Source organism: Lingula anatina, chromosome 5 (assembly GCF_051362555.1).
Source record: "Lingula anatina isolate TDL-2025a chromosome 5, LinAna3.0, whole genome shotgun sequence".
NCBI classification, from domain to species: Eukaryota; Metazoa; Brachiopoda; class Lingulata; order Lingulida; family Lingulidae; genus Lingula; species Lingula anatina.
In genome coordinates this window covers 8,809,898-8,835,537 of record NC_141771.1, presented here as the reverse complement: position 1 = coordinate 8,835,537, position 25,640 = coordinate 8,809,898, and the positions used below count along the sequence as shown (strand labels likewise).

The 25,640-nt window shown below is 37.1% G+C and overlaps 3 protein-coding genes across 3 annotated transcripts; 2 read left to right on the top strand and 1 right to left on the bottom strand.

Annotated features, from left to right (window-relative positions):
* Nucleotides 1-161: 161 nt before the first annotated feature.
* On the top strand, nt 162-10,234 carry LOC106173918 (cilia- and flagella-associated protein 69). Its single transcript, XM_013555255.2, has 20 exons — nt 162-503; nt 794-856; nt 1,142-1,207; nt 1,757-1,943; nt 2,163-2,261; nt 2,587-2,660; nt 2,935-3,013; nt 3,419-3,596; nt 3,887-4,062; nt 4,368-4,489; nt 4,875-5,097; nt 5,358-5,522; nt 5,947-6,065; nt 6,441-6,559; nt 6,830-7,104; nt 7,473-7,687; nt 7,988-8,185; nt 8,581-8,667; nt 9,069-9,133; nt 9,504-10,234. Exons 1-20 carry the CDS (start codon nt 375-377, stop codon nt 9,664-9,666), a joined length of 2,802 nt encoding a protein of 933 aa, XP_013410709.2. The 5' UTR covers nt 162-374; the 3' UTR covers nt 9,667-10,234.
* Nucleotides 10,235-10,393: 159 nt separating this feature from the next.
* On the bottom strand, nt 10,394-19,778 carry LOC147761595 (caspase-3-like). The gene is made up of 5 exons (XM_087012449.1): nt 19,277-19,778; nt 14,801-15,833; nt 14,279-14,449; nt 13,810-14,109; nt 10,394-13,362 (listed from the first exon to the last, which is right to left on the bottom strand). Exons 2-5 carry the CDS (start codon nt 14,880-14,882, stop codon nt 13,013-13,015), a joined length of 903 nt encoding a protein of 300 aa, XP_086868575.1. The 5' UTR covers nt 14,883-15,833; nt 19,277-19,778; the 3' UTR covers nt 10,394-13,012.
* Nucleotides 19,779-20,407: 629 nt separating this feature from the next.
* On the top strand, nt 20,408-24,132 carry LOC106154774 (uncharacterized). The gene is made up of 4 exons (XM_013529253.2): nt 20,408-21,166; nt 21,665-21,871; nt 22,460-22,609; nt 22,773-24,132. The coding sequence occupies exons 1-4, from the start codon at nt 20,861-20,863 to the stop codon at nt 23,598-23,600; spliced, it is 1,491 nt and encodes a 496-aa protein (XP_013384707.2). The 5' UTR covers nt 20,408-20,860; the 3' UTR covers nt 23,601-24,132.
* Nucleotides 24,133-25,640: the final 1,508 nt, after the last annotated feature.

Here is a 25,640-nt window from a genome sequence, read left to right as displayed (position 1 = left end):
GTGACTTGTATAAACTGAGCGTAACTGAATCTAAAATAAGCATGTTTCTTACGGTCTGTTGATTTTTTTCTTATTCTACCTCACTAGATGACTCAAAATATTTGATTGGTAAATCACTTTTGATAAAATCTTCACGAGTATAAAAAACATTTTAAACCCACAATGCATTGCGCCTCCCTTAGCAACATATCCAACATGGCGGAGTATTTACACATTCAGTGCAAAAATTTTGATGGATTTTGCATTTTTCCGGGCAGTTAATTTTTTTCTTGGATATATCACAGTTTAGAAGAACATATGAAGACTGCTATTTCCTAGGCATAGAAGTATAGTTATTTTAATCATTTTATTGAGGAAATTAACAAGGCTAAAATATGGCAACGGAAACTCAATTCGCTCCTCGGGTTTCTAGTCAGAATCCAACTCAGACTTTAACCACCAGCAAACCAAGGATTCCGATTGTATCTCACACTATTACGGACGATGACCTGGGCATTTTGCAGGTTTGTAAAAGTACACCTCAGTCCATTAAATGTGGCAGAACTAAGATTGCATTTATGTGCAATTATATTGCCATGGCACTGCATGGGTAGTTGAAACGCTTTTAGCTCAAACCAAAAATGAAGTCCGAGACGTATTTTCCTTGTATGTTAGGTCATGAGAGCCATATAAATGGTTGCATAATTATGAAGTGCAGTTTACTGGTCTCACTGGTGTATATATGCTCACTTTGTGTCTTTTAAAACTTAACCTCATGCAGAATTACATCTGTATATGTTATTTTTACTCACAGGGACCCAAGCTTCAGCCCATGAACCTAACTAGAGTGGCAAAACTCATGACAGACCCGCACTCGGTAAGCAAAGTGTTTTATATGAAAAGAACAGATAAAGATATATTACAAGGTGTTAATAATTAATATACATTTTCATGTACTATCTAGCAAGCTCATATTTATTTAATGCACAAAGTACATACTGAGTACTTATAATTATACCTTTTTAATTTATGCAATAAACCATCTTCTTCACATTCTTTAGTGCAAGAGCAAGTTTCTGTTATTTGTAATTGTGTGCATGTGTAATGATTTTTATACTTGACCATGTGCTTGGTTAACATTATTGACAATGTTTCTTTTCAGTCCATGTTATATGACAGACACATTCATGCTTTAAGAAAGTTGCCCAAGCATTACAAGCAGGGATTTGTATCCTTTTGATTATCATTTATGGAAGCCGTCTTTGCCACAAAACTAAATTAGGTTGTCTTGTCCCATACTAGTACACTATTCTGCTTTCAAATGATTTTTTTCCTTCTGTGATGTTTAAGGTACTTATATATATGATATTTACTTATGGCTAAGAGGTGTAAGATACACATGTACACTGACTTGCTCACAAGAGTACAGAATGTTTTAAATATCTACTAGCAGATAATCTTCATTTTTGAATTGGTAAAAATACATTTGGATAACATATTTACCATTAGAATGAGGGGCGAATCCAGAGATATTTTCTGACAGGCTTCCAAACAGCCTTTGTTGATCCATCCTCCACTTTAAACCGTCTTCCGACAAAAAAATTATATACCAATATAAACTTGAAAATCTGACCATCTTCTGGATGTATACACTTTATACCAAATTTTACCTGACAGTGTTCATTTTTCAAAACTTAATTTCTATCCCAAGTTCATAATTAACTGGATATAGTATCAAAGTCTTTAGTGTAGTATTATCCTTAACCAGTATGTTCAGTTAATGAAGGACCTGGTCCTGGTGGTGAAGATCCTCAATGTGTGTGCAGACAGACTGGAGGAGCAGCCCATGTACACTGAACCCATGTGCAGTATACTGGACATATGCAGGCTGCCCTTCCTGAAGGAGAAAACCTCAGATGAAACCTCTTATGAACGGATTGCTATTGAGTCTGTCTCTCAGTTAGGTAAGATTGTAATTGGCTGTAAAGGCTACTGTATGAGGTTAGGAGACTCATTTTATCCTGCCTTCTTAGTAATAAATTAATACATGACATTGTGAAACATCTCCAAGGCTAAGTTTTGTTAAGATTCCTTTTTCTCTTTTTTCTTTTCTGGCTCTCTTTCTATATATAATATATACTTTGTTGCAGTTGTAATGGCCCATAATCTTGTCCATCTTTCAGGTTATCTAATGAGGGTGCCATCCAATGACATAAGAAAAAAGATTTGTGCAGCGCTGATCAGTTTTTACTGTGAGACGCCACCACCACAAGTTGTACAAAGTAAGTCATATATAGTCATTAATCAAATTGTGATAATACTTTTAAGTTATTTATTAAAATGAAAAAATTAAATGGGGTGGGGGGGGGGGGGTGGGGGGGAGAAATTTTTCCCTTTTATTTTTGTTATTATACTAAATGATTTTTCCATAGTTTAGTAGAAATATACATGCATTTGTTAGTGTTAACCCTACAACAGATACGCCTATCATTATTATTTTTAATTAGATCATTGTGTATGTAAAGCAAGATAAGTCATCTAACTGATGGTGTGTCTCCATCGTTGCCTTGCACTAAAACCTCTGGTTGATTTTTTTTTCTCTTCCAGAGCACAAGGCCAACTCCTTGTCATATAACCAGAGAATTGTAGAAAATAGTGATCTATCTGAAACCTTGGTCAAGGTAAGTTGTTGTGTAAAGTGTTGTATCTTTCTAGTAACAAGTGCAGACGCTGTTATTAAGTTTTAACTGTCGAAAAACAAAGAATCACCAGAGAAAATGATAATGTGACTACAAAACTATCTCAGATAGAGAAAGAACACTTTTGTAATTCCCTGTAATATGGTTTTATTAACCCACAGATCATAATGGAGTGAGGATGTTTTTTAGAATGTGAACAATGACTGTTTACTGTCTTTATGTTCAAGTTTTATTAAGTTATTGTTATCTGTTTCAGTCTCTTGCCCTTCTGGAAAATGACCTAGATGTGAGGTTGGAGGTTCTGAAGGTCTTACAGCAGTTTTCAAAGAGATCAGGTACATAGAAAATATATCAAATTAATTTGTTCATGATTGGCAACACAAAAGATGCACAATATTTTATACATTGTTAATAATAAGTATGTTAAATATATGTGATACACATATAAATGAAAAAATAGCACCCGGAATAATATTTCATTAGTACCAGAGAGGTTTTGGGACAATCCTTGGACAGCCAACTTGGCATTTATTGTGTTTTTTGTTTTTTCACATCAATTTGTGACTTTTTGAAAGTTTTAAAAATAGAACTAGATGATTTTGCAGTTTGATATTACTATCACTTCGTCACTAATGTTAAATTATAACAATTTTTTTTTAATCTTATTTTTCATCATTATAATGATATTGAAATGAAATGATGTTATGATGTTGTAATGTAATATGCTATTGTGATTTCAGCTAAGAACTGTGACCAGATGTTGTGTGCAGATGCGGCCAGCAGGCTGTGCTGTCGTCTCATGGACCCTGACCCCAGTGGAGAGCTACTGTTCCGCTCAGTGGATGTGCTCTGGAACTTACTAGAGTATGGACAGAAGGAGAATGCCATAGAGCAGATAAATGATATGACGTGCATAAGGTGAGTAGTGTGAAGACCTGTTTTGTATAAAATTTATATACAAGGTATATATAAATAAATTCCTGAATTCTTGAAATAAATAAATAAATTAATATTTTGGCTAAGCCATGCTTTAATTTGATTTATGTCTGAATAGTGAACAAAGATGGATTATTTCTTGATAACACTTTGAAAGTTTACCAGCATTTTTCCTCTTTTGCCTTCTTTCTTTTTTATTTTATGAATTGAAGAATTAAAAGTTATTTTAATTTGAATTTAAAACTACGTACATATTTTTTTTGTGTTTTCAGCCAACTGCGAGATGCATTTATTCAGCAGTTAACCCAGGGTTATAGTCATTACGACAGGCAGCTACGGAATGACCTGCTGGTCATCGCCAGTCTCATAGCGCAGGTCTGCCCACAGGCGCCATTTGTAGAGACTGGATTCGTCAGACAGCTCACACTGTTTGCAACTTTTCAAGAAGGTAATTGTGGGTGGATGCTATCTTAGTAAACAGAAGGACCAACAGGATTAAAAATTTTGCGTACGAAATGTTATCATTGACATTATTATGGATTTTCATTTCTTTTCATTGGGGAGTTTTTTCCTTTTTTTTTTCTACACATTTTTTGAGATAATTGTGAAAATGAAGTTCTTGCAGTAACTATTACTACAATGATGTAATTTTTATTTATAGAATAATAACTATAAGTTGAATTAGTAATTATTATTATTATTATTCATTAATCAGTATTTTATTGCCTCATATCATCTTTTCTGTTATTTCAGTAAAGAGTCACAGTGCTCTGGTCAGACACCTAAAGCTGATGACCAGTCATGAGGACTTTGAGTTGAAAAAGTTACTTATCAATATCCTGACTGTGCTCAGTAAAGACCCATGTGTTGTACCTGTAAGTATTGTGGGCTGATGATGGGGATATTTTTGACAGAAAACTAGGTTTACTGTTGCATGCTATGTACATTTTACCCAAAGGATTGACACACTGCAATTTAATTTTACTGTTTAAGTAATGCTGGAGATATACAGTGCTGTTTTTCACCATTTTTTTCCCTGAATTATTAAGATATTTGGCTAAGAGAAATGATAGCCAAAATTTAACTCAAGGAACAATGATAAAAAAATTATAATTGGTACTCAATGGAAAATGACACATCAGAATATTTACTTAAATTATCTGAAGTTATTATTATTATCATTATTATAAATTTTATATCATTATCATAAATATATATAAATTGACAGCATTAAATACACTTCACAAACTTTTTCTTCAGCTGCTATCAGAAGGCCGTCTGTTGTTGGCCCTCTTCTCGTATGTCCGTCCTAATGAGAACACATCCCTGCCGCGGGACTGGACCCCGGCGCAGTTTGAAGAGTTACAGCTGTGCGCCATGGCATCTCTGGCCACGCTGGTGCCGTACATGGTGGAGGACTACATGATGTGTCAGGGCAGCACGCGACTGCTGCTCCTCATGGAGTGGTGCACGGGAGAAAAAGGTAGGGGGCAGCACTGTATGAGGGTATATGGGGTTTCATAATTGGAATGAGACACACAGAGTTGTCTGTATGTAAGTGCTTGAAATGTGTAGTACTGATGGAAGGGTAGGTGGTAGCTCTTTCTCATGGTAGATACATATTAACAATTTGAACATTACAGATGAGCTGAAATTTGAAAGAAACAAACTTTTACAGAGTTGTAAACAAGTGTTTAAAATGTGTAGATCTGTTGTGACTTTGTCCATTTGTTCAATATTCAGGTAAATTCAATGGCTATGGGAATGCATTCCATGGTGCCGGTGGGCGTGGCAACAAGCGTGCTCAGATGCGGCACTGTTTACGTCTCATGCGAAGTGCCGTGTCGACGGGCAGGGAGGTGGTGTTACAGGATCTGGTGGACCAAGGAGCCATCAGTGAAATAAACAGTAAGCACTGGAATCAAATAGTCTGTATTCTTTCTTATGTTTACGTGTGCAATGTATATTTTGACCTCTGAGCCTTGCTATCCCTGTGACCAATAGGCATTCAGCAAATCTTTAGAGATTTTATGTTATGTTATGAGCAACACTTCTTTCACTTCTGAATTGGCTTCCTTTCACCAATACTTGTTCAGTAAAGAGGCAGGAGGAGGAATAAAACCATAATTTTTGCAATAAGTTTCTGACTTATTAGACATGGCATATTGATATACTGGCAGCATCTTAAAATATTTTCAAAAGTTTCTTTTCAAGTGATTCAAAAGTCAACTTGCTCTTAATTATTCCACAGCAGAAAAATGATAAGTGAAAAATGATGATTAAACTAATTAATATTTTAGACTATTATATTTATTTTTCTGTGTGATTTCAGCTATATTAAGAGGTTACACAGAGAACGACTCTAGCACAGAGGATGCCATAGATGTAGAAATGCAGTGTGACATGCTGTATATATTGTCAACACTGTGTGATGGTGACATGCATAGAAAGGTGATTATCTTAATGAACCATGCACATGTATATAATATAGAAATTATTTGTGGTCTGCTCTAGGTTCTGTTTTTATTGTGCAGTGAATAAATGCAAATACTGAACATGAATGCTGCCATGATGCAATTTTTTAATTTTTTTTTTGGCATAAGATGACAGGCTTTCAATGTAATGTAAATGAAAATATGTTGTTATTAAGATAATATTTTCCGTAATATCAGAAAAAAAAACTTTTAAAATTAATAATCTGAGTGCTCTGGCTTTAAGCCAAAACCTTTTTCCAAAGGTTTATTTGGTATTGGCTAGTAGTTACAATACTGAATGTATGCAATAATGAGTCCATGGGTTACATATGTAAACTAAATAATATTCCAGGAATTGTTCAGCCATGAAGGGGTGGATATAGTGTGTAAATACCTGAAGACCAATCCAGTCAAGCTGTCCAGTGGCCTGGGTCATCACAAGCTAGTGCTGGCCACAGTGGACTGTATATGGTGAGTTACTAGAGGATAATATAACAATTCTTCCAGCAGCATAGAGCTAATAGAATAGCAGTACCATAGCTGAAAACAGTGCATCACTATTAGGTATTTTTACTATGAAAAATAGGAATAGCAAATATGTCACTGTCAGAGAAATCAATTCAAAATCGTAACTATTTTATTTATTTATTTATTTATTTATTTTTCCTTTAAAAGCATTTTTAAAGAAAATCACAAAAATTGAAGATATAATCATAACACCTTGCTTTCCCTGTCACTAAGGTGTGCCATTGTGGGCTGTTATGTCACAGAGGACTATTTCCTGGAGAAAGAGGGCGTGTTCCTGCTCATCGACCTCCTGGAAGTGTGTCCCACCAACATGCACAACCTCATCCTGGGCTGCCTGCTGGACCTGACAGAGAACCCCAAGGCCATCCCCCACATCAACGCCTGGAGAGGCAAAGATGACATGTCCGCGGCACACCTGTTCTGTGACATTTGGAGGAGTGAGGAGAGAGAGATGGGTGTGCAGAGGGACCAACAGGGAGCCATTGCAGGTATTGCTCTTTGGGCGGGTTTGAGTCCTTATGAAATGGGCACAATAATTCATTTTACATGGATCAGACTTTTGATTTGCCCTGAGTTGAACTGGACTAAAATTTCTGTCTGAAAATTAAGTCACATTCTTGGTCTAAATTTCATTTGTGAAATTACCCCATGGGATCATTCAAGTCAATCCTTTAGTCAAATAGCTGGAAAATAGGAAGATAATGAAATTTTTAAAGGTAATTTTTCAAAGTAAATTGAAAAATTTGTCAAAAGATATGTAAAGATAGTAATATGCATAATTTGATGGGGCAGTCAGCTGTATGGAAATCACGGTCTATTTTGTACTTATCTTCATATTTTATAAACAACATTCCAGACACCAGCCTGCCCCTCACTGGTCAGCTCCAGGCCAACCAAGGGGTCATTCCCCTCCCAGCCAGCTGTCCAAGCCAGGCCATTGTGGACGTGTCAGAGAACATGCGTGCCAAACTGTACGCGCTGTTCTGTAAGATTGGATTCATGCACCTGCCTGGGCTGACAGTAGAAGACTATGTCACCTTGGCTATCATTGAGAAGTATATGGACTTCAAGGTAGGGCATTAATGAACACTGCAGGGCATGACTGATTAAAGAATGTAGGGCAAACATATAAACCTGGACCTTGACATAAAATATGCAGGAATTTGCATGTTTCAAGCAGTTTCCATGAAGCAAGTCAACCCATAGTCTTATACAGTCCAAGAAATTTGCTGTGTCAAAAAGAAAGTTTAAAACTTACTGCTAGTGTATACAATCAGCATATTTTAATATAAAGCAAAGCAAAAGTTAAAGAAAGAATTTATCTTACAAAATTAACTCAGTTATAATTTTTTTTTCTTTTCATTATTCCAGCTTGGTGAGGTATGGTCAGAGGTAATCACAGAGCTGGACGCAGAGGGAATTCGTCCAGTGACCCCTGACCAGGAGGCCATTGAGACCATCTCTCGGGCAATTGTGGACCGTGCAGACAGCGTGGTTGGCACTCAGAAGGACATGCTGCTGTCACAGCAACATCAAAGTCTTATGGAGGAACAGGAGCATTATGCTGAGGTGAAGCATTGTGTTAGAGGAAAAAGTTTTTTGTGTTGGTTGAGACTTGATTGCGTTAGAGGAATATATATTTCTGCTGGTTGCGATATAATTGCCTCAGAGAATATTTTTGGGCTGGTTGAGGCCTGATTGTGTAATTGTGTTGGGTAAGGAGATTGTGTCAAAATTGATTGCTCAAGTAGAGAATACCATTGTATTGGGTGGAAGTGGGTGGTGTTACAATGGAGCGTGATAGAGGAGAGGCAAAGAGAGAGAGAATATTATTATTCAAGGTGTGGCTGCATTATTTTAGTGGGTATTGTGAGAAAGGCTTTTCCCTGCAATTACATAATTTGATGGTTTTATTCATAAGTATCTTTGAAACTGCTGACATTGTTATTAATTTTTTCTCTCAGATTCGTGAAAATCACAGACAGAAAGAGAAGGCTATTAATGACTTTGCTGACTTTGTGGCAAGAACTTCCAATTATTCTCTGCTAAAGGTAAGACAGATGCTTTTGTTTTAAACTTGCGATACTTGAGGCATTTTATTGAATTCAACAATCAACTTCTAAAAAAAGAAATGCTTTGACAGTCTGCAGGGATGGCAACTCTACACATTTAATTTGTACATTCAACACACTTTTAGCACTGACTCCCTTTGTTTTCAGACATTGTGATTCTACTGTTAAGAACATGTTTGACAAAGGGTGTATGCTTTAAGAGCAGTTTTATGTTGGCAGATTAAATAAATATACTCTATTTTTGTTAAAAGATACAGCAACTTAAAACATTTCCTTTGTTAAAATAGTAGTTTTACTAATAGTTGTGTAAATATTAATCTTTTGATAAAGTAATCTGGAGAGAACTGTGTGAGTCATTGAAGTGTTTGTGATCATTTCAGGCGGCCAGAGAGAGACAAGAGCTGTCAGTGGACGCCTCACGTGTGCAGAACAGATACCAGGATGCGTAAGTACAACGTACATTACTATCTTCAGTTAGAAGATGCCTTGTACTTAGTTATATAATGAAGTCAGTGATAAGACAAATTTTTTGTGCTACTTTATCATTTTTTAAGGAGGTGATGCTAATAGATTATGTAATATTTCTAATAAGAGAGAAAAAAAGATGACTGATTTACTTTTATGGTAGTTGATCAATTATGAAGTTTATGAAATTTTGTAAAAGCTCATGAGATTTATGATTATTTTTCTACTAGAAGGTAAATAATTATTGGATAAATAGTTATTTATATAAATGAAAAAATATATTTAAATTTCATGTGTCATTGGCATCTTATAATGACCAATTTTTATATCCCCTCATTTTTCTTTAACAGTGAGACATTCCATGAGCTGGACCTGGCTAACTTGAATACTACATCCTTCAGTGGACGTCAGATCATGATTGACAGCACCCCTGTGGAATTGACTGGCGGTCCTCTGGCCAAGTATGACCCCAAGAAGGGGACACTTAAGAGCAGAACATTCCAAATGGCATGACACATGGCATCAGTATGATGACAAACTTTTAAGTGACCAATAAAGAGAACAAATTTAATGCATGTTTTTTTAAATTATCAGCCTGGAGAGTTTGTCTAGTTACAAAGTGAACATTCACTGAAGCCAGAGACATTGTAATTTGAAAAGAGAGAAATGGCAACAGCACAGGAATTTGTTCCTTGATAGGTTATTTTTGAAAAGAATAAGGCACTATTCATGTCAACTAGTGTCCAGAAGATTTTTATCAATGGCACCCAATTTCCATATTGTGAACACATTTAATGTAAGCACAGTCTGGAAGCAATTGTACATATGTAAAAGAGGTTTGGTTGTCCTGTAATCAAAAGTTTTGTACTTGTATGGACTAGCATGTATCTTTCTGTACATAGATTTTTTTCCTGTATCCAGCCCATTGTGGACTAGTGCATGATGGATGCAGGATGTTTTACTGACTGTCCACTGTATACCAACTACTAATGCTGATTAATATTAATGTCATATTTGTCCAACATTAAAAAGTGAAGATTAATGATTGGTAAATATTTTGAAACAACATTGGGAAAAAGGGTCTTTTGTGTTTTATACTTCCTTTTCTTAGTTAAAAATAATTTGCCCACTTTGCTCAAGTTTAAAATTGACTTGTGAGGTATAGGTCTAATTGTGTATAGAATGTGATCTCTATCTCCCAAAACAAACAAAATAAATAAATAAATAAATAAATAAATAAATAAATAAATAAATAAATGGTTTTGATGAATAGTCAACACATATCCTCGCAGTTCCAAACATTGTCAACAAGAAGAGCTTACATGTTAGCACCCCATCTCGAGGATAACTTAATAATAATAAATAAATTAATTAAAATAAACAGTTTAAAATAAATAATGGGATGGGATTGAGTATAGCCATTCTGTACAATATTTACCCTCAAAAAATTTGTGTCATATTATCCACCCCTCAGCCCTGGAAAGCTGACTAATCTAACAGACAAACTGTAGAAAGCAAGGTGTGTCTCAGTTGGCAACTGATATCAGACATGTGACACCAAGGAACTGTCAGTAGAGGTGATAAGAATGAATTCAATAGTTTTCTATAAATAAAGGGACCGAATTGAGTACAGCCATTCTATTGTAAAATAGTTATCCTATACCAGGGCCACAAATCTTTTTAACGGATATTCAAAGATATGTCCCTGCATGGCCAATCCTTTTTTCTCTATAATACTAGTATATTTGCATGGATTTAATGCTACCACTCAGCTGGCTGTAAGGGTAGAGAATAAAATACAGTATATGCATGTATACATGTACACTTACATATTATTTTTATTCTCTACATGCTGAATTCACTCTACTGTATATGATTGTCTTTAATACACAATTAAGACTGTACATGTTTAATTTCTTTGGTAGATCTTGAGTTCTGGACTAACCATCTAGCTAGGCTATAGGTCTACATAACGAAGATCCAAAACAATGTATATGCAGATCTTCTGCTTTTTATAAATTTAAACTACATGTATCAATAAAAGTGTATCTCATTCAATACTGAATAATATATAAAAGTTACCCCAAAAAATAAAAGTCTCTGCACTTTAGTATTAGCCTACATTACAATCCAACCAAAATGCACAAATGCAGGACATATATATACATGTCTTAATGTAGGAAACAATATAGTTTTACAGTGTACATAATATTGCACTACAAAACCAATAATATCAATGAAGTAGCAAAACAGCATACCATGCTTGCGGTGGCAGATTTCTGAAAAAATATCACACTAATGGTCCCCTCTTGAATTTAGAATTTTGACTAGCAGTTCTACCAAATTGCATCGTTCGCTCTATGAAATCCCAAAAATTTTAGGGGCCCTTCAACAGGTACCAAACCCCAAGACAAGGGAGAGGGGGGGGGGGGGGGGGGGTATGCATCCGCGGACCCTTTCAAATAATCCTGCATCAGCCCCTGGCTTGTAAGCTGAATTTGCTCTGTATATTTGTCTTCAGTTACCCTGGGTTCTAGATTTCAGTTTTGCCAGCTTGATCTTGATTTCATATGTAACCCATATCAGCAAAACTATCCCATGAAAAGGTGCGAATAGTTAACAAGCTAGCTTTACTGTGCCCTGACACGCAGGGCATCTTCAATATGCAAACGTTTTCTATCTAACCAAATGCACCAATGTAGGTCAAGATAAGAAGGAACAGAGCAAACTTTTGGCGATACAGACCTCTTGATTTGAGAAATGCCATATATCTTATAGTCTATAAACAAAGTACAATTCAAAATAATTCAAAATACTCCAACAATTATTATTATTCTTTTTTCATTCGGCTCTTAAGGGAAAGATTTTTTACTGGGTGATTGACATGAGAGCTTTGACCGCTGAATTGCCAGACAATTGTTCTTTTTTTTTTTTCATTAAAACAATTCATCAACATTATAACCAAATAGATTCATGGACAAAATTAACGTCGACTGAAGGAAACAACACCCAAAGAAGAGAGAATGTTAATAAGCCTTTCTCGCAGAAAACGTTTCATGATATTTAGATTCTTGACTGCAACTTAACAGCAGGGCAAATCATGTTTCCAAGTTTACCATCAGAAGATGTCTGCACAATCGCCGTTATTTTGAAAGGGCTTTTTTTTTAGGAAAACAGTGATCACTGCCAGGACCCGTCTACGTCAAATCAGATGGTATACCGGAACTCTGGCATGGACAACTGCCATTGCAATAACTGGGCATTGATAAATATACTGTTCTCAGGTGAAATGAGATTAGGCACAGTCAGCATTAATGGACTCGCAAGAGTTTGGTTAAACGGCTGGTAAGAAGTAAGTTCGCAATTTTCTGTGTCTTGTCGACATAAGTATATGGATTATCATTTATGTAGACTTATGTAATTTACTCTTCTGTTTCAGATAGCGATCATTGTCAAGTTGGATCAATAAACGCTTAACGACAAATAGTACAGTGTACCTATTTAATAAGGAACCCCACTTAGCAAGGGGTGTATTGACTACTGTGGTGTAGGCGAGATGGCAGTGGTTAACGGTAAACTAAACACAGATCCTTGCATCCAAGGACTAGAAAGTAACGTCAATTCTGCCAAGCAATTCTGTCAAAAATATTTTTCAGAGCACTCAGAATAAGTTTATTTGCGGACTGACAGATCTGCGAATCAATCGCAGCTCTATCTTAAATTGCTAGGCCTCTGCGCGGACAGCGCATATGGGGGAGGGATAATGTATAAGAAAATGGAAGGGGGAAAGCACCTCTGCACCACTTTCAAAATTTTTCTGGCGAAAAGCACAATACTTTTTATGCACAATATGAAGTATCTATTTTCTCAAAAAGATGGGAAATCTTAAAGTATTCACATCCCAGCACGACTGCTGCCTGGCTGTACTTCCACAATCATCAGTTGAAGTTGGGACATCAAAACCTCTACTGAGTTCAGCATTAATCTCTTCCCTAATTTGTTGTAAAGAACGCTTGACAGGACCCTCGCTGTACCTCTCGATGCACTCTAGCAAGGCACGTATGAAAGGAGAACCGTCTTCCAGTCTGTAAGCGACGTGGCCGGGCAATGTTGCATACATGATATAGAAGTCCCTTTCACTTGGTACATGCACCCCGTGGTTAGATGCGCTGATCGGCTCGTGGGTCTCAGACGCATCTGTGGCTGCAGCTGTAGTAAAGTAACAGCTTCATAAAGTTCTGATATACATTTGCAATGACTTTAAACATTATTTTACATTTACGTTATCAACTGTAAATATAATTATATTTATAAATGGATGACCGATTCATTTGCAAATTATGCTGTGCCAATAACTTTTTTACAGATATAATCGCACATTTAGTTTTGTTTTTTTTCAGAACATTACAGAAAAGTTATAAAAGTACTGATTTACCAATTTTGTTGTCAAAAGCGTTACCTTTACATTTAATAAACTAAAAAGCAGCTGATTGAGCAACGTGTTAAACTTTTAAAAGCGTTCAAGACTTTTTTTCATTTATTATTCTCTTCGTGGCAAGATAAAATGGTAGCTTTGTTAATTAATGATAAACATTAATGAAAACGGTCTTTCGTTTTTTCTCACATGCACTTAATGCTGGAAAACCTTTAACTTACGTAATAGATCCTTTGATCCTAGACAGGATTGGATAATGAACACTTTCGGTGTGCCTCGTAAAGTTGGACAGCTCTGGGATTGAAAGTTGGCGTAAAACTCACTCAATTGAATCAATCGACCATCAGAAGTAAAAATTCCACAGTCTTTGCCGTGGGATGATATGGTGCAAAAAAACAACATATAAACACTATAGTTTTTATCTGCAGCCTCTTTAAGAGCATTCATAGTTTGTTCATGATTACAATTTTGGTAGATAACAACCTTGAAGCCAAGGGACTCAAACAGCTCTTTCATCGTTTCTGCAAGAAAAAAATAACATGTCAAACATACTGGTACGCCATAATAATACAGTCTTAATCGAAGCTAACTAAATACATATTAAGCAATAAAATGCAATGTTTCGGTCATATAATGGCATTTTCAAATATGAGTCAATTCAATACATTTTTGAAAACAAACTTTGCAAACCTGTGTCAATTTCTGATCCTTTTCTTTTGGACAAGCCTGTGTCACCAAAATCATCGTTAACAAAAATGAGATGGATTCCCTGCATTCTCGCAGAGTTGGGAGATTTGGGTACATTATGTACTTCACCGTCAACTTCATGGGGCGATTGCACGCCGTCACTGTCCTCTTCACCTACATTAAAAATGACACAAACGGTACTAATGCTTTATAATCCCCTTTGGTTTCTTGAAACAGGTGGTCAGTGCAAAATATACATGTACCCGTACAGGGATTATTTCATAATGTGACATTTGTGACAAAATGTGTTAGAGAAAAATGTTTTATATACCTCCATTTAAACATCTGAAGACTGGTGAACACGTTAAACAATAAGCTTTTCTCAAATGTAATTTATATATGGGAGAAAGATTCAATAAAATTTGTAAAGTAATTGAATTCTTCCAGCTGAAGCGACATCGCAACATTTGGCAAAACTTACAATTAGAAATAATACTAAGCTAGGCATTGTTCATGTATACTTACCAGAGTGTTCGTCTGTTTGGCAAACAGGCCGGTTGTTGTCAGATAATTGTCCCCTATTTGATTCGAATCTTGTGAAAGGCATTTTCAGTGCAGTAGCATCTGTGTCTCCATTCGATGATTTTGGAAAGGTAAGACTCTCATCGATACGCTGTACAACTGGAATGCCGTATTCCTCTATTTCATTTGGGTCAGGAAGAGTTTCATCTGAAGTAGGACGTTTCTTTGCAAGTCTTCCATCATTCTTACGTTTTGTAGGTTTGAACACATAACAATTACTGTTGCTGTTTTCAAGCGATTCTACTTTGTTATCACTTAAAGGATTCTGTGAATCATCTTCGTCTGTTTTATGGCATACAGGTGAGCTCTTTGCTTGAAAGCTGATGACAGGTAATTTCACTGCAGTAGCACCTGTTTCTGCATTCGATGGATTTGGTAAGGTAACACTGACATCGGCAGTGTCATGTTTAATCTTGATGCGCGGTTCACCTTGAATGTCGCATTCATCTGTTTCAGTTGGGTCGGACAGACGTTTCCTACTTTTAACATTTGGAAGACTTTGCTCACATCCTTCATTCTTACGTTTGGACGGTTTGCACTGATCACAATTATTGTTGTTGTTTTCAAGCGAGTCTACTTCATTGTCATTTGAAGGATTAACGTCATTCAGTGAGCCACCTTCTAAACTTGTGTGATATTTGTTGTTGTAACTCTCGTTGCCACGATCATCTGCATTCACTTTATCCGGTTCAAATATTTTGATTCTATCTTTCACTCTATTTCTGTAACAACCATCAAAATCTGTGACAGAGAGCTTCTTGTGAAAATGTTCAGTTTGTTGAGCCTCTACATTATTTTTGTCCTTTCTCCTTTCAAATCTTTAATTATTTCTAAAACTGTGCGTTGTTGGTAATCATCGCCATCCACTTGCATCTGTGCCATTTTCATTTGCAGGTTCCACCATTTATCAAAAATTGTCTTTTTGTCCCCCCGCTTTCTACAGCCTTTGTGCTCAACTGCATTATTCTATGTTATCCTGTAACATAATAATATATTTTTGCTTATATCTTTCTGTAACCTACCTTTTTCTGAGGCGATTACATATACCATTTTACTATTTATCGACAAGCACACCAAGCAGTACACGTACACCAAGCAGGCATCTTTTATGAAAATCTAATATAATGATTTCGGATGACTAAGATTCAAGGGAGCTTTTAGATATTAAGATACATATGTAGTTAGACTTTATCCAGGATATAAGTCTATATGGACAAACGTCAACGTCTCCTTTCTTCATCACAAGGATTCATTGGCAATGTGTCGACTTATTAAGAAAAATGGAAAAAAGCCTCTGCCTTATTGAGACTAATATTCCAAGCTGTGGGCCTTCCGTGGGTGGGTTTGAATTTTATATCATATTCATAATTATGTATAACGTGTTGTATAAGCAGGTGCTCAAAATGCCAAAATAGAAAATTTTTCAATTTGAAGGGGTAAAATATGTACAATGTAAGCATATCTCTTCGCCAAAACACCCCAAGGGACGCCTGGTTAATATTAACTGCTCAGAAACCAGTTTAAAAAGGTGAATCCTGAAATCCTTAAAAGATTTAACCTGCAAATACGATTTGGAAGTCGTGTAAAGTATAAGTTGAATCGAATGAGGAAAAGAGACAAATTCACACTGGACTGGGTTTTTCAACCTTTGTCAACCTTGTAAAAAATGTACTACAATAGTCGCTAATCTTACTATTTGGCAGAAGTAAGTTGATCGATGGTGATTATGACACTGCCATCTATGATATAAAATGATTATCCGTTTTTCATTATCTTATGTAATGCTTTAAAATCAAGAATCTGTATATAATTTGTTTAAAAACTGATTATCTGTGCCTATAGGCTACCAGTTTTTCTACCAATAAATACCAGATAGCGGGTAAGCCCAAATATTTGTTATTTCTTATATTGTATGTGAAATAATATTTTGACAAATTAAGCTCCCGCAATAATAGAAGTGAAATCCATAATTAATAAATAGATAATTTAATGTGATATTTCTGTTTGATGTTCAGTTCAATATGTTTTGCATGCACTGTACCAGTGCTCGTTCAGTGCCATCCACTTGCAATGATCAACCTATTAGGAATGATAAAATAATTCAGCGCTGATGATAATCAATCAAATAATAAATGAACGCTACCATATTGGAAATGGTTTCATCCATATACGCCCCCGTGCCGATACTCCCACGCACAGATACGTGTCTGTACCGTTACTCCCCCTAGTAAATTTTTGCATTATACTCATCGATACAACCCCTAAAAAATTACTGTTACACGCGCACCGTACCGTTGCTCCCACACACCGATATTAAATAGAGGGTACCGGAGGAGACAGGATTGTGCCGGAAGTGTGACGTCAAATGGTGTAAGCCGTGAACCTGAGCGGTCACTTCTACCTGGAGGTGAACGGGAGTGAAAACGTGGGCTCAGAGAAAAAAATAAGCAGTTTTTCCAACAACAAAGTGAGATAACATTTTCCTTTTGTAAAAATACTTGTAGAAATAATAGGGACATGATATGAAACGTGTTACGATACTTGAAGGTGAAAATCCTGCTTAATTTGCAGTCAATTTGTTTTGAAATATATGTTGCATCGACCGACAGCGCGACAAAGAGCGCCAAGGGAAATGAATTCCCCCGAGGCTGTAATGTATGTAATCTGATATGCCCATAGGTGTTGGGCTCCGTTCACACGGAAAATTTATTTTCTAAAAATCTAAAAATCTATTTTCGGTATCTTGTGATCAAGGTCTGTGCCCTGGATACCCCGAGGCGTAATTACTGGCAGCGCGAGCGAGTTACTTCCAAAGCTGTTATTAATTCTCGGCTGCGCTCGGAGGAGATTCTGATACCTTGACGCATGAGCAGTAGTATCTCTAAGCTGTGAAGTTCATCAGTTTAGTTGTGACGACTCAAGCATACAGACGCGTAATATGGCTAGTGGTAGTGCAAAACAAGTTGGAGGAAGGTCAAAGGGGATGTTGTTGTTGCACAAAAATGACAAACACATTTTTCAAAGCAACCGCGACCGCCATTTACTTTCTTACTTCCTACTGCTCATGGTTCAAGGTATCAGAATCTCCTCCGAGCGCAGCCGAGAATTAATTACAGCTTTGGAAGTAACTCGCTCGCGCTGCAAGTAATTACGCCGCGGGGTATCCAGGGCACAGACCGTGATCACAAGATATCGAAAATAGATTTTTAGAAAATAGATTTTCCATGTGAACGGAGCCTTGATGGTATGTGTTGCGATGTTTTAGAGTCCTTGAAGGACCTTGTGAAAACCAGGAAGTAGTTCGCAACTGAAACCTGAATCGCATTTGTTTCAAACCAACCGAACCACGATTGCTGTGCAATGATTTATCTTTTTTAAAAGATTGTGACGAGTTTTTAGATGTTATATGTCCAGCTGACATGAAATTCCACATTTATGAGCTCTGCTCTACTTCACTCCTCCGGTACCCTCTATATATTTGTCTACCGACCATGTTTATATACAGTTGCCGACTTATCAATTTTGGTTTAGCCTAAGGCTAGCCTGCGCAGATCTAGGTAACCAGAATTTTCTAGGAGCTCAAAAAACATCATTATCTTAATTAAAGATGCATACAAAGTCACAAAAACCAACCAAATACCAGCATATAGTTTCAAGTAGTATAACTAAGAGAATTATCCACAGGTATTGTTTAATTTTACTCGAAAATGATGTTTGAGCGGATTTTTCTGCTAGCATTCTATATGCTGTATGTTAATGGGGCAGAAAAGTAGGTCACGAAAGTAGGTTAAATTTCTGACCAAAAATTTAAAGAAAGGAGCAGTCTAAGATCCCATTTCCAGAGATTAGATCGATCTACTTTAGATCGACCTAACTCCCTGGGGGTTCACACTAAATAGCTGTCACCCGAGCGGACACGAAAGTTAATTACCCCCTTACAGCTTGTAGTAGGCGGGACGGACATTTAAGCCGGATTATCTGACAGTAATCTAGTGAGACTCCCCGCGGGGATAGATCGATCTAAAAGCTCTGGGAATACAGCCTAAAGCTCTTTTATGGCTGATCAAGTGATCTATTCAGTTTATCCCTTGGCATGTTGAATTTATTTGAGTCGTAAAAGAAACTAGTAGAAGTGGTTTACATGTGTTACTGGGAATCCACGCTCCACCGATGCTCGGTTCGTATGTACCTTTAAGATAGCTCGGTACTCTGTCCTGTAACAGTGATTGTACCTAGTATATGTTAGTTTTACTACCGTTATCGAACTTCGCCCATCTTTGTCAACAAAGTTGAAACAACATGATTTTGCCCGCTTGGATACCATATCCATAGGTTTGTATTTGCTGTATGTATTGAAAGTGTTTTCAAATTAGAAATGTATTATATTTTAATTTGCTGGGAGATAATTTATGTATTTACCTGACAAATTTGTCGACCAGTCTACACCAAACGCCGTCACAGCAAGCCGCCACGTCATGAGAATGTATTTACCTGGCAAATATATATCGATCAGCAGTCTACACCAAACGCCGTCACAGCAAGCCGCCATGTCATCAGAATGCATTTACCTTGCAAATATGTCGACCAATATTCACAGACAAACAGTGTTATCAAAGCAAGTTCACTCGTGTGCCTAGGTTGGCAATTTATATCAGACACACCTTGTCTTTTTGTCCTTATCACAGGGACCCGTGCTCTCCACCTGCTTACAAATGTGAGAAGGCTGAACGACTGTGGAAAACTGGAAGTACAACTCCAGATTTTCAAGGATAAACATTTTGAGTACTGACAAAGGACAGATAAGAATAAATATGCATTAAGAATGAATGCACATAATAAGCCGATCCTTCTCATAAAAAAAAAAAAAAAAAAAAAAAAAAAAACCTCTGCAGATATATTCAAGTTGATTCACTAATCAGCAGCCTAGTAAGGTGGCTTATCAGAAGGGAGAGATGGGCATTTGTAATTGGCCTAAGTGTGTCACCCAATTCTATAACCTTTAAGATAAACGCCTCCAACTGGTGAGATTTGGAACGCAAAGGTTAGCCTATATAGGCCTAACATTGAATTGAAAAATAAACTGATGAAAAAAATAATAAAATAAATAAAAGCACATTACCTCAATGGGGCACCGTCTGAAGTGGAACATATAGTTTTAATTGCACCACCAGCATAAGCGCTGGCGGTACCGATGGTTTTGGTCCACTTTGCATGGTTTTAGTACATTTTGTAAATTTTCCGACCCCTTATATAGGCCCTACAACATTGGTCAAAAAGGTTAATCTAATGCTTAGAACTATTAAAATAACGATATATAATAAAAAACATCATGCCCATAATAGTGATACGTTTACAAAGATATTTATTTCGGAGTATCTACATGCCAAACGCCCCAATAAGTTATAAGATATTTTGTCCTGTCCTGGGTTGACATAATTCACCATATTGTGGTCTGTCGTGGCGTGTCCCCTTGCGTCCTCCGTGTATCACATATAATCTGAACAAGTGACAGTTGCAACCCCCCCCCTCCCCCCCCCGCACACGGTGAGCAATTGGCGCGCGCCACTTGCGCTGCGCCGTTTTCTCATCGTTTGCGGGGGTATTTTGGTGAGATTTTGGCCTCTCACGCAGCTGAGCAAAATATTTTGGCCTTTTGAGGCAAATGGCTCAGCGTGTGCGGGGTGCAAGCGCCGATTGCTCAAGTCATGCCAACAATGCGCATGTGCTGGTAGCCGGAAACAGAAAAATGGCAGCCCCCTGCGATGTCAACAAAAATGTACACAGTTATATACTTAGTCTAATTGATTAACGTGGTCACCATTTTCCATTACTTTAAAAAGTAATCAATATGTAATGTTTCTTTAATCACATGATCCCACAGTTCACGGTGCGTCCGATAGGGGCAGGCCGGGAGGCACCTCTGTTGAGCAAAGAGCGCAGCGTTTGCGGGGAGCTGAGGAGTGCGAGCATCTGGGACATGACACCGAGCCATATGGCACACTGATGGTTCAGGTACTCCAAATTGGAGTGTATATCTCTGTACTCATTTGGTGCTTCGGTCGTGCAGGGTGCCATTATAAACAGGGCGTATCACGAATCGCACCCTACTTTAATCCAAACAATGGGAGCGTCAGGGGTGCTCCGCGAAAGGTACTCGGGACCGGTGTATCAGATTGGAACGACACAACATCTCAGTGTACCCTGGCAATGTTTGGCGGAGATGAGGCGGCCTACTGGGCCTGCAGGACAGAATACGCCTTTCAACAGAACTGGTGGCCATCTCCCATCGCAGGCTTGTTCAGCTACCAGGCAAGTACTGGTACATGTAGTCCTAATACGATCGAGCTACATAGGCTATATATAGGCCTACAGTAGCCTGAAACCATGCCGGGATAATTATACAGACTTTTTTTTTGCACGCTCGGGTGTCAGTTTGATTCAAGTAGCATATAAATTATTCAATATGCAAAACAAAGCTGTAATAATAATAATAATAATAGGTCGTTAAATGAATAGATAGGATATAATGAAATGAAACTAAAATAAGTGCATAGATAGATTGAAAAAATAATTAATAGGCTACTCCAAGCAAAATCGGTAATTTTTAACAAATTTATTAGATCTACATAAGATATTCTTTTTTTCAACATTTTTGAAGTTGAATTTTTTAAATTTATCCCTCGGCCCATTGTTTTTGATAACCAATTGCAAAAAACGCTTATTTATGTCAAAATCAAATCGTAATCTATTTCCTTTAAACTGTTTAAAGAAAATAATCAGTTTGATCATTTCTGTTCTATTGTTTAGACGTGGAATGGTTTTGACGGCTTCTGGCGAAATGGCGCCGTGCTTGAAGTTCTCACTAACTTCATGGCATTCGCCAACAACTCTCGCTATATCTCTGTAGTCCACAGTTCGCACAGAAACTTGTCTCAACTTCTGAGGGCTTACGGACCCCAACCATCGTATGACGATATGGCGTGGTATGGACTGAGTTTTGCAAGAATTGCTGAGGTAAGGGCATGCTGGAATAATATTTTCACAATCGCAATTCATAGCGGATGACACAAACGCACGCACATGCACGTATCGCCACCACCCACAGCAACTTGTTTGATTGGTCTTTAAGCTGATAAGCCAGGAACATGTATGTTCTTTATTGTGTATTATAAATTATAAGATCATATGATGTACTTCAGTTGGTACATTTTATGTCTGTTGAATCCCATATGCACCTTTTGGAAAATCATTACCACAACCTAAGTGTTCAAACATTTATTTCATGATAAAAAGTTCCAGTGTACTTTTACATTATAGTCCGATTGTTTATAAATATGAAAGCTTTCGTCCTAAGCGAACTGTAGTCTCTCTCTCTCTCTCTCTGATTTTATTTATTTTTTAGTTTATTAAACATTTGTTGTGCTCTGCTCTAAGGGATTAATCTAGAACTTGTCATTTTTTTCATTTGTGTAGGGCTGAGGTCTTTAAATCAGATAGAAATTTAGAGATTTAGTCATAGCGATCTTAAGCTTGGCATTGAAGTCTGCAATGGCGCCAACATCTGCGCTATAGTTTACTTCATAGATTACTTAAATATTTCAGCTCCTTGGGGACTCCACTTTCCTGTCGTCCGCTCAGCAGATCTACGACTGGAACTGGAAAAACGGCTGGGATACAAATACTAGCAACTGTCATGGAGGCATGTGGTTCGACCAGGATGTCAACGCCAAGCAGACGATTACCAATGTCCAGGTAAGAGTTTTACCTTGGAGACGTCTGTTATTAAAAGAAGGTATTGTAGACAAAACCCTCCTTTGTAAGAAGTAATTTTCAGAAAAGTCGGACATGACATTTACTGTTACGAAATCAAGGATGCTTGCAAGCGTTCTTATTACAACTTTTGCAATATTTTTAGATGCTACAACTGGGAGCGAGGCTATATCACCTGACGTCCTCTAGAAGCAGACGACAAGAGCTGATGTCACGTGTTAACCTCACAATGGACTTTTTAGCGAAGAACTTCGTGATCAATCCTTTAACCTTCCAGATTGCAGACGGCATAAATATTAATAACTGCACGCCAAACCACGTTTATGGTATTACGTGCAACAGTGGCGTTTTTCTCGGTGGCCTTGCAGAACTTTACAAAGCAACAAACCAGACTTCTTTGTTGAACGTAGCCCAAATGGTTGCCAATGCAACAATGACCTTGTCATCCAAACACGGCGTTTTGATGGAATATTGCGACTTGGGGAACCAAACATGTGACAACGACGCAAAAATGTTCAAAGGAATATTCGTACGCAATCTACGCTATCTCGCAGACGTTTCTGATCAGGCTCACGCTAAACTTTACAGGGGTTACTTGGCAACGAACATGCGTTCTCTGCTATCAAAATCGATATGTGAGCCAACGGTGAAGAAACCGTGTAACATATCGTATCGAGACGGCCGGCCCTTCCATAATTCCACCGGGCCTGTGTTTGGTACACGTTGGTTTGGCCCCTTCAGTTTCTCTTCCCCTATGCAGGACACGTCAGCTTTGGAGTTGTTAGTCGCCAATATCGCCCAAGGCACACGATGTCATGGCGACGGGTGCGCCTACGACCCTCCCACACCTCCTCCCCGTCCGTTAACTTGTCAAGATCATCCCTGTCCCGCTGACGAAGCGTGCTGCGCGTACAGCGACTACTACACTTGTTGTACACCAGATCAGAAGTGTGTTAACGGCGTCTGTGAATAATGTCACTACCAACAAGTTATAGGTTGTTTTATTAGTTGCACAACTAACTAGAGGATCAGAGAGGCGATACCGCCTCCTGGTATTGTACCACCAGCTGGAGTAAGCGTAATTGTATGGGAAAAATGTGGGAAGGGGGGTAGGACATCATTTAAGTGTTGTGATTGAATGTGGGGAGTGCAGTAATGATTTCTGTTATATGATATGATTTTTAATTTTAAGAGGTTTGGTAGGTATGGAGATGGAAGAATTTTATTAATTCTGAACTGTGATTTTGTTGAAAAGTGGTCCAAATTAGTTTGGGCTTGTATAGTAAGAGTTATTAAATAGAAATGAGATGTGTTTGAGTTTTTTTTTATTTGGTTAAACAAGTCAAGTGTAATATGTTTATGTATAAAGTATATGAATGTATTGGTAAGTTATGACTTTTTAGCAGTTTAAGGAGTTTAATGTGTACTTTCATGTAATAGATATTTTGATTCATTGATTCATAACTTTTATTCAAAACATTATTCTTGAAAGTGTAGTTTTTGAAAATAAAATTATTATTACAAAAATGTCCTTATTCTGACATACAATTTCATCTTGTAAACAGTATGATGTGGTGTATCTCCTAGGTTTGAAGGCAAAGAAATCAGAAAATCTGTAAAATGCAGTTTCGGTAAAAAGTAAACTTAAGGGCACATTAACATATATCTCATTCAATTTCAATATGAACTGCAGGTGTATCTTTGCCAAACAGAGGTACCAGACCTTTTAAAATTGTAAGTAGAAATTTTCAAAATCCCCATGTACGAGTAAATATAGGCCTAAACATACGAAAACAGATAAAGGCCAGATAAAGTTAAATGTGCCAAATATCATAGCTTCATTTTCACTAGTAATAATATCATCAGTTTAAGTTATATACATTCTGACGACTTAAATAAGTTCCATTACATTATTTTACCCAGAACAAAAGTTTTTTCTAGGATTGGGGTACAATGGCAACCTGGTCACAAAAAGGGGAGGGGGTTAAAATGAAATGAAAAAAAAATAATTTAATTATAAATTTCAGTGGGGAAGGATGGTTAAAAACAATCGATAGCGATCTTCTGCTAACGTTCTTTCACGAATTCACTTGATTGAATGTGAAAATTAATTTGTCCCACTAGTTGACGATCTTTCGGAAACAAAAGCCATTGAATGAATATATGATTGCAACGATACCCAACCGAGGATACGAAAATTACGTTCTCCCTTGCTCTTTGGCCAATGAAGACTCAAATATGAAAATTGTGAAAAATTAATTTGTCTCAGTAGTTGAGGATCTTTCGCAAACAAAAGCCACTGAATTAATATACGATTGCAACGATCCCCCACTGAGGATACGAATATTACGTTCTTCCTTGCTATTTGGCCAACGAAGACTCAAATATGAAAATCGCGTCCTCATCTCTTTCACATTGGGAATGAACTTTCGCTAACAATGTGAAAGTTGTCTTTTTTTTCTGCCAGTTTTAGAGATAAAATGGAAAAAAATTGCAAAGTTCAGTTCATGATGTAAAGTAGGTCAAAGGTCAATTTCAAGGTCACATTTAGATTGCCAGTATATGACTTCCTATTCAAGTCCAATAGTAACTACGGACCTATCTCTGCCAGTTTTGGAGATAAAAGGGAAGAAAAATTTGCAATGTTCAGTTCATGGTGAAAAGTAGGTCAAAGGTCAATTTCAAGGTCACATTTAGATTGCCAGTATATGACTTCCTATTCAAGTCCAATAGTAACTACGGACCTATCTCTGCCAGTTTTGGAGATAAAAGGGAAGAAAAATTTGCAATGTTCAGTTCATGGTGAAAAGTAGGTCAAAGGTCAATTTCAAGGTCACATATAGATTGCCAGTATATGACTTCCTATTCAAGTCCAATAGTAACTACGGACCTATCTCAGCCAGTTTTGGAGATAAAAGGAAAGCAAAATTTGCAAAATTCAGTTCATGGTGAAAAGTAGGTCAAAGGTCAATTTGAAGGTCACATTTAGATTGCCAGTATATGACTTCCTATT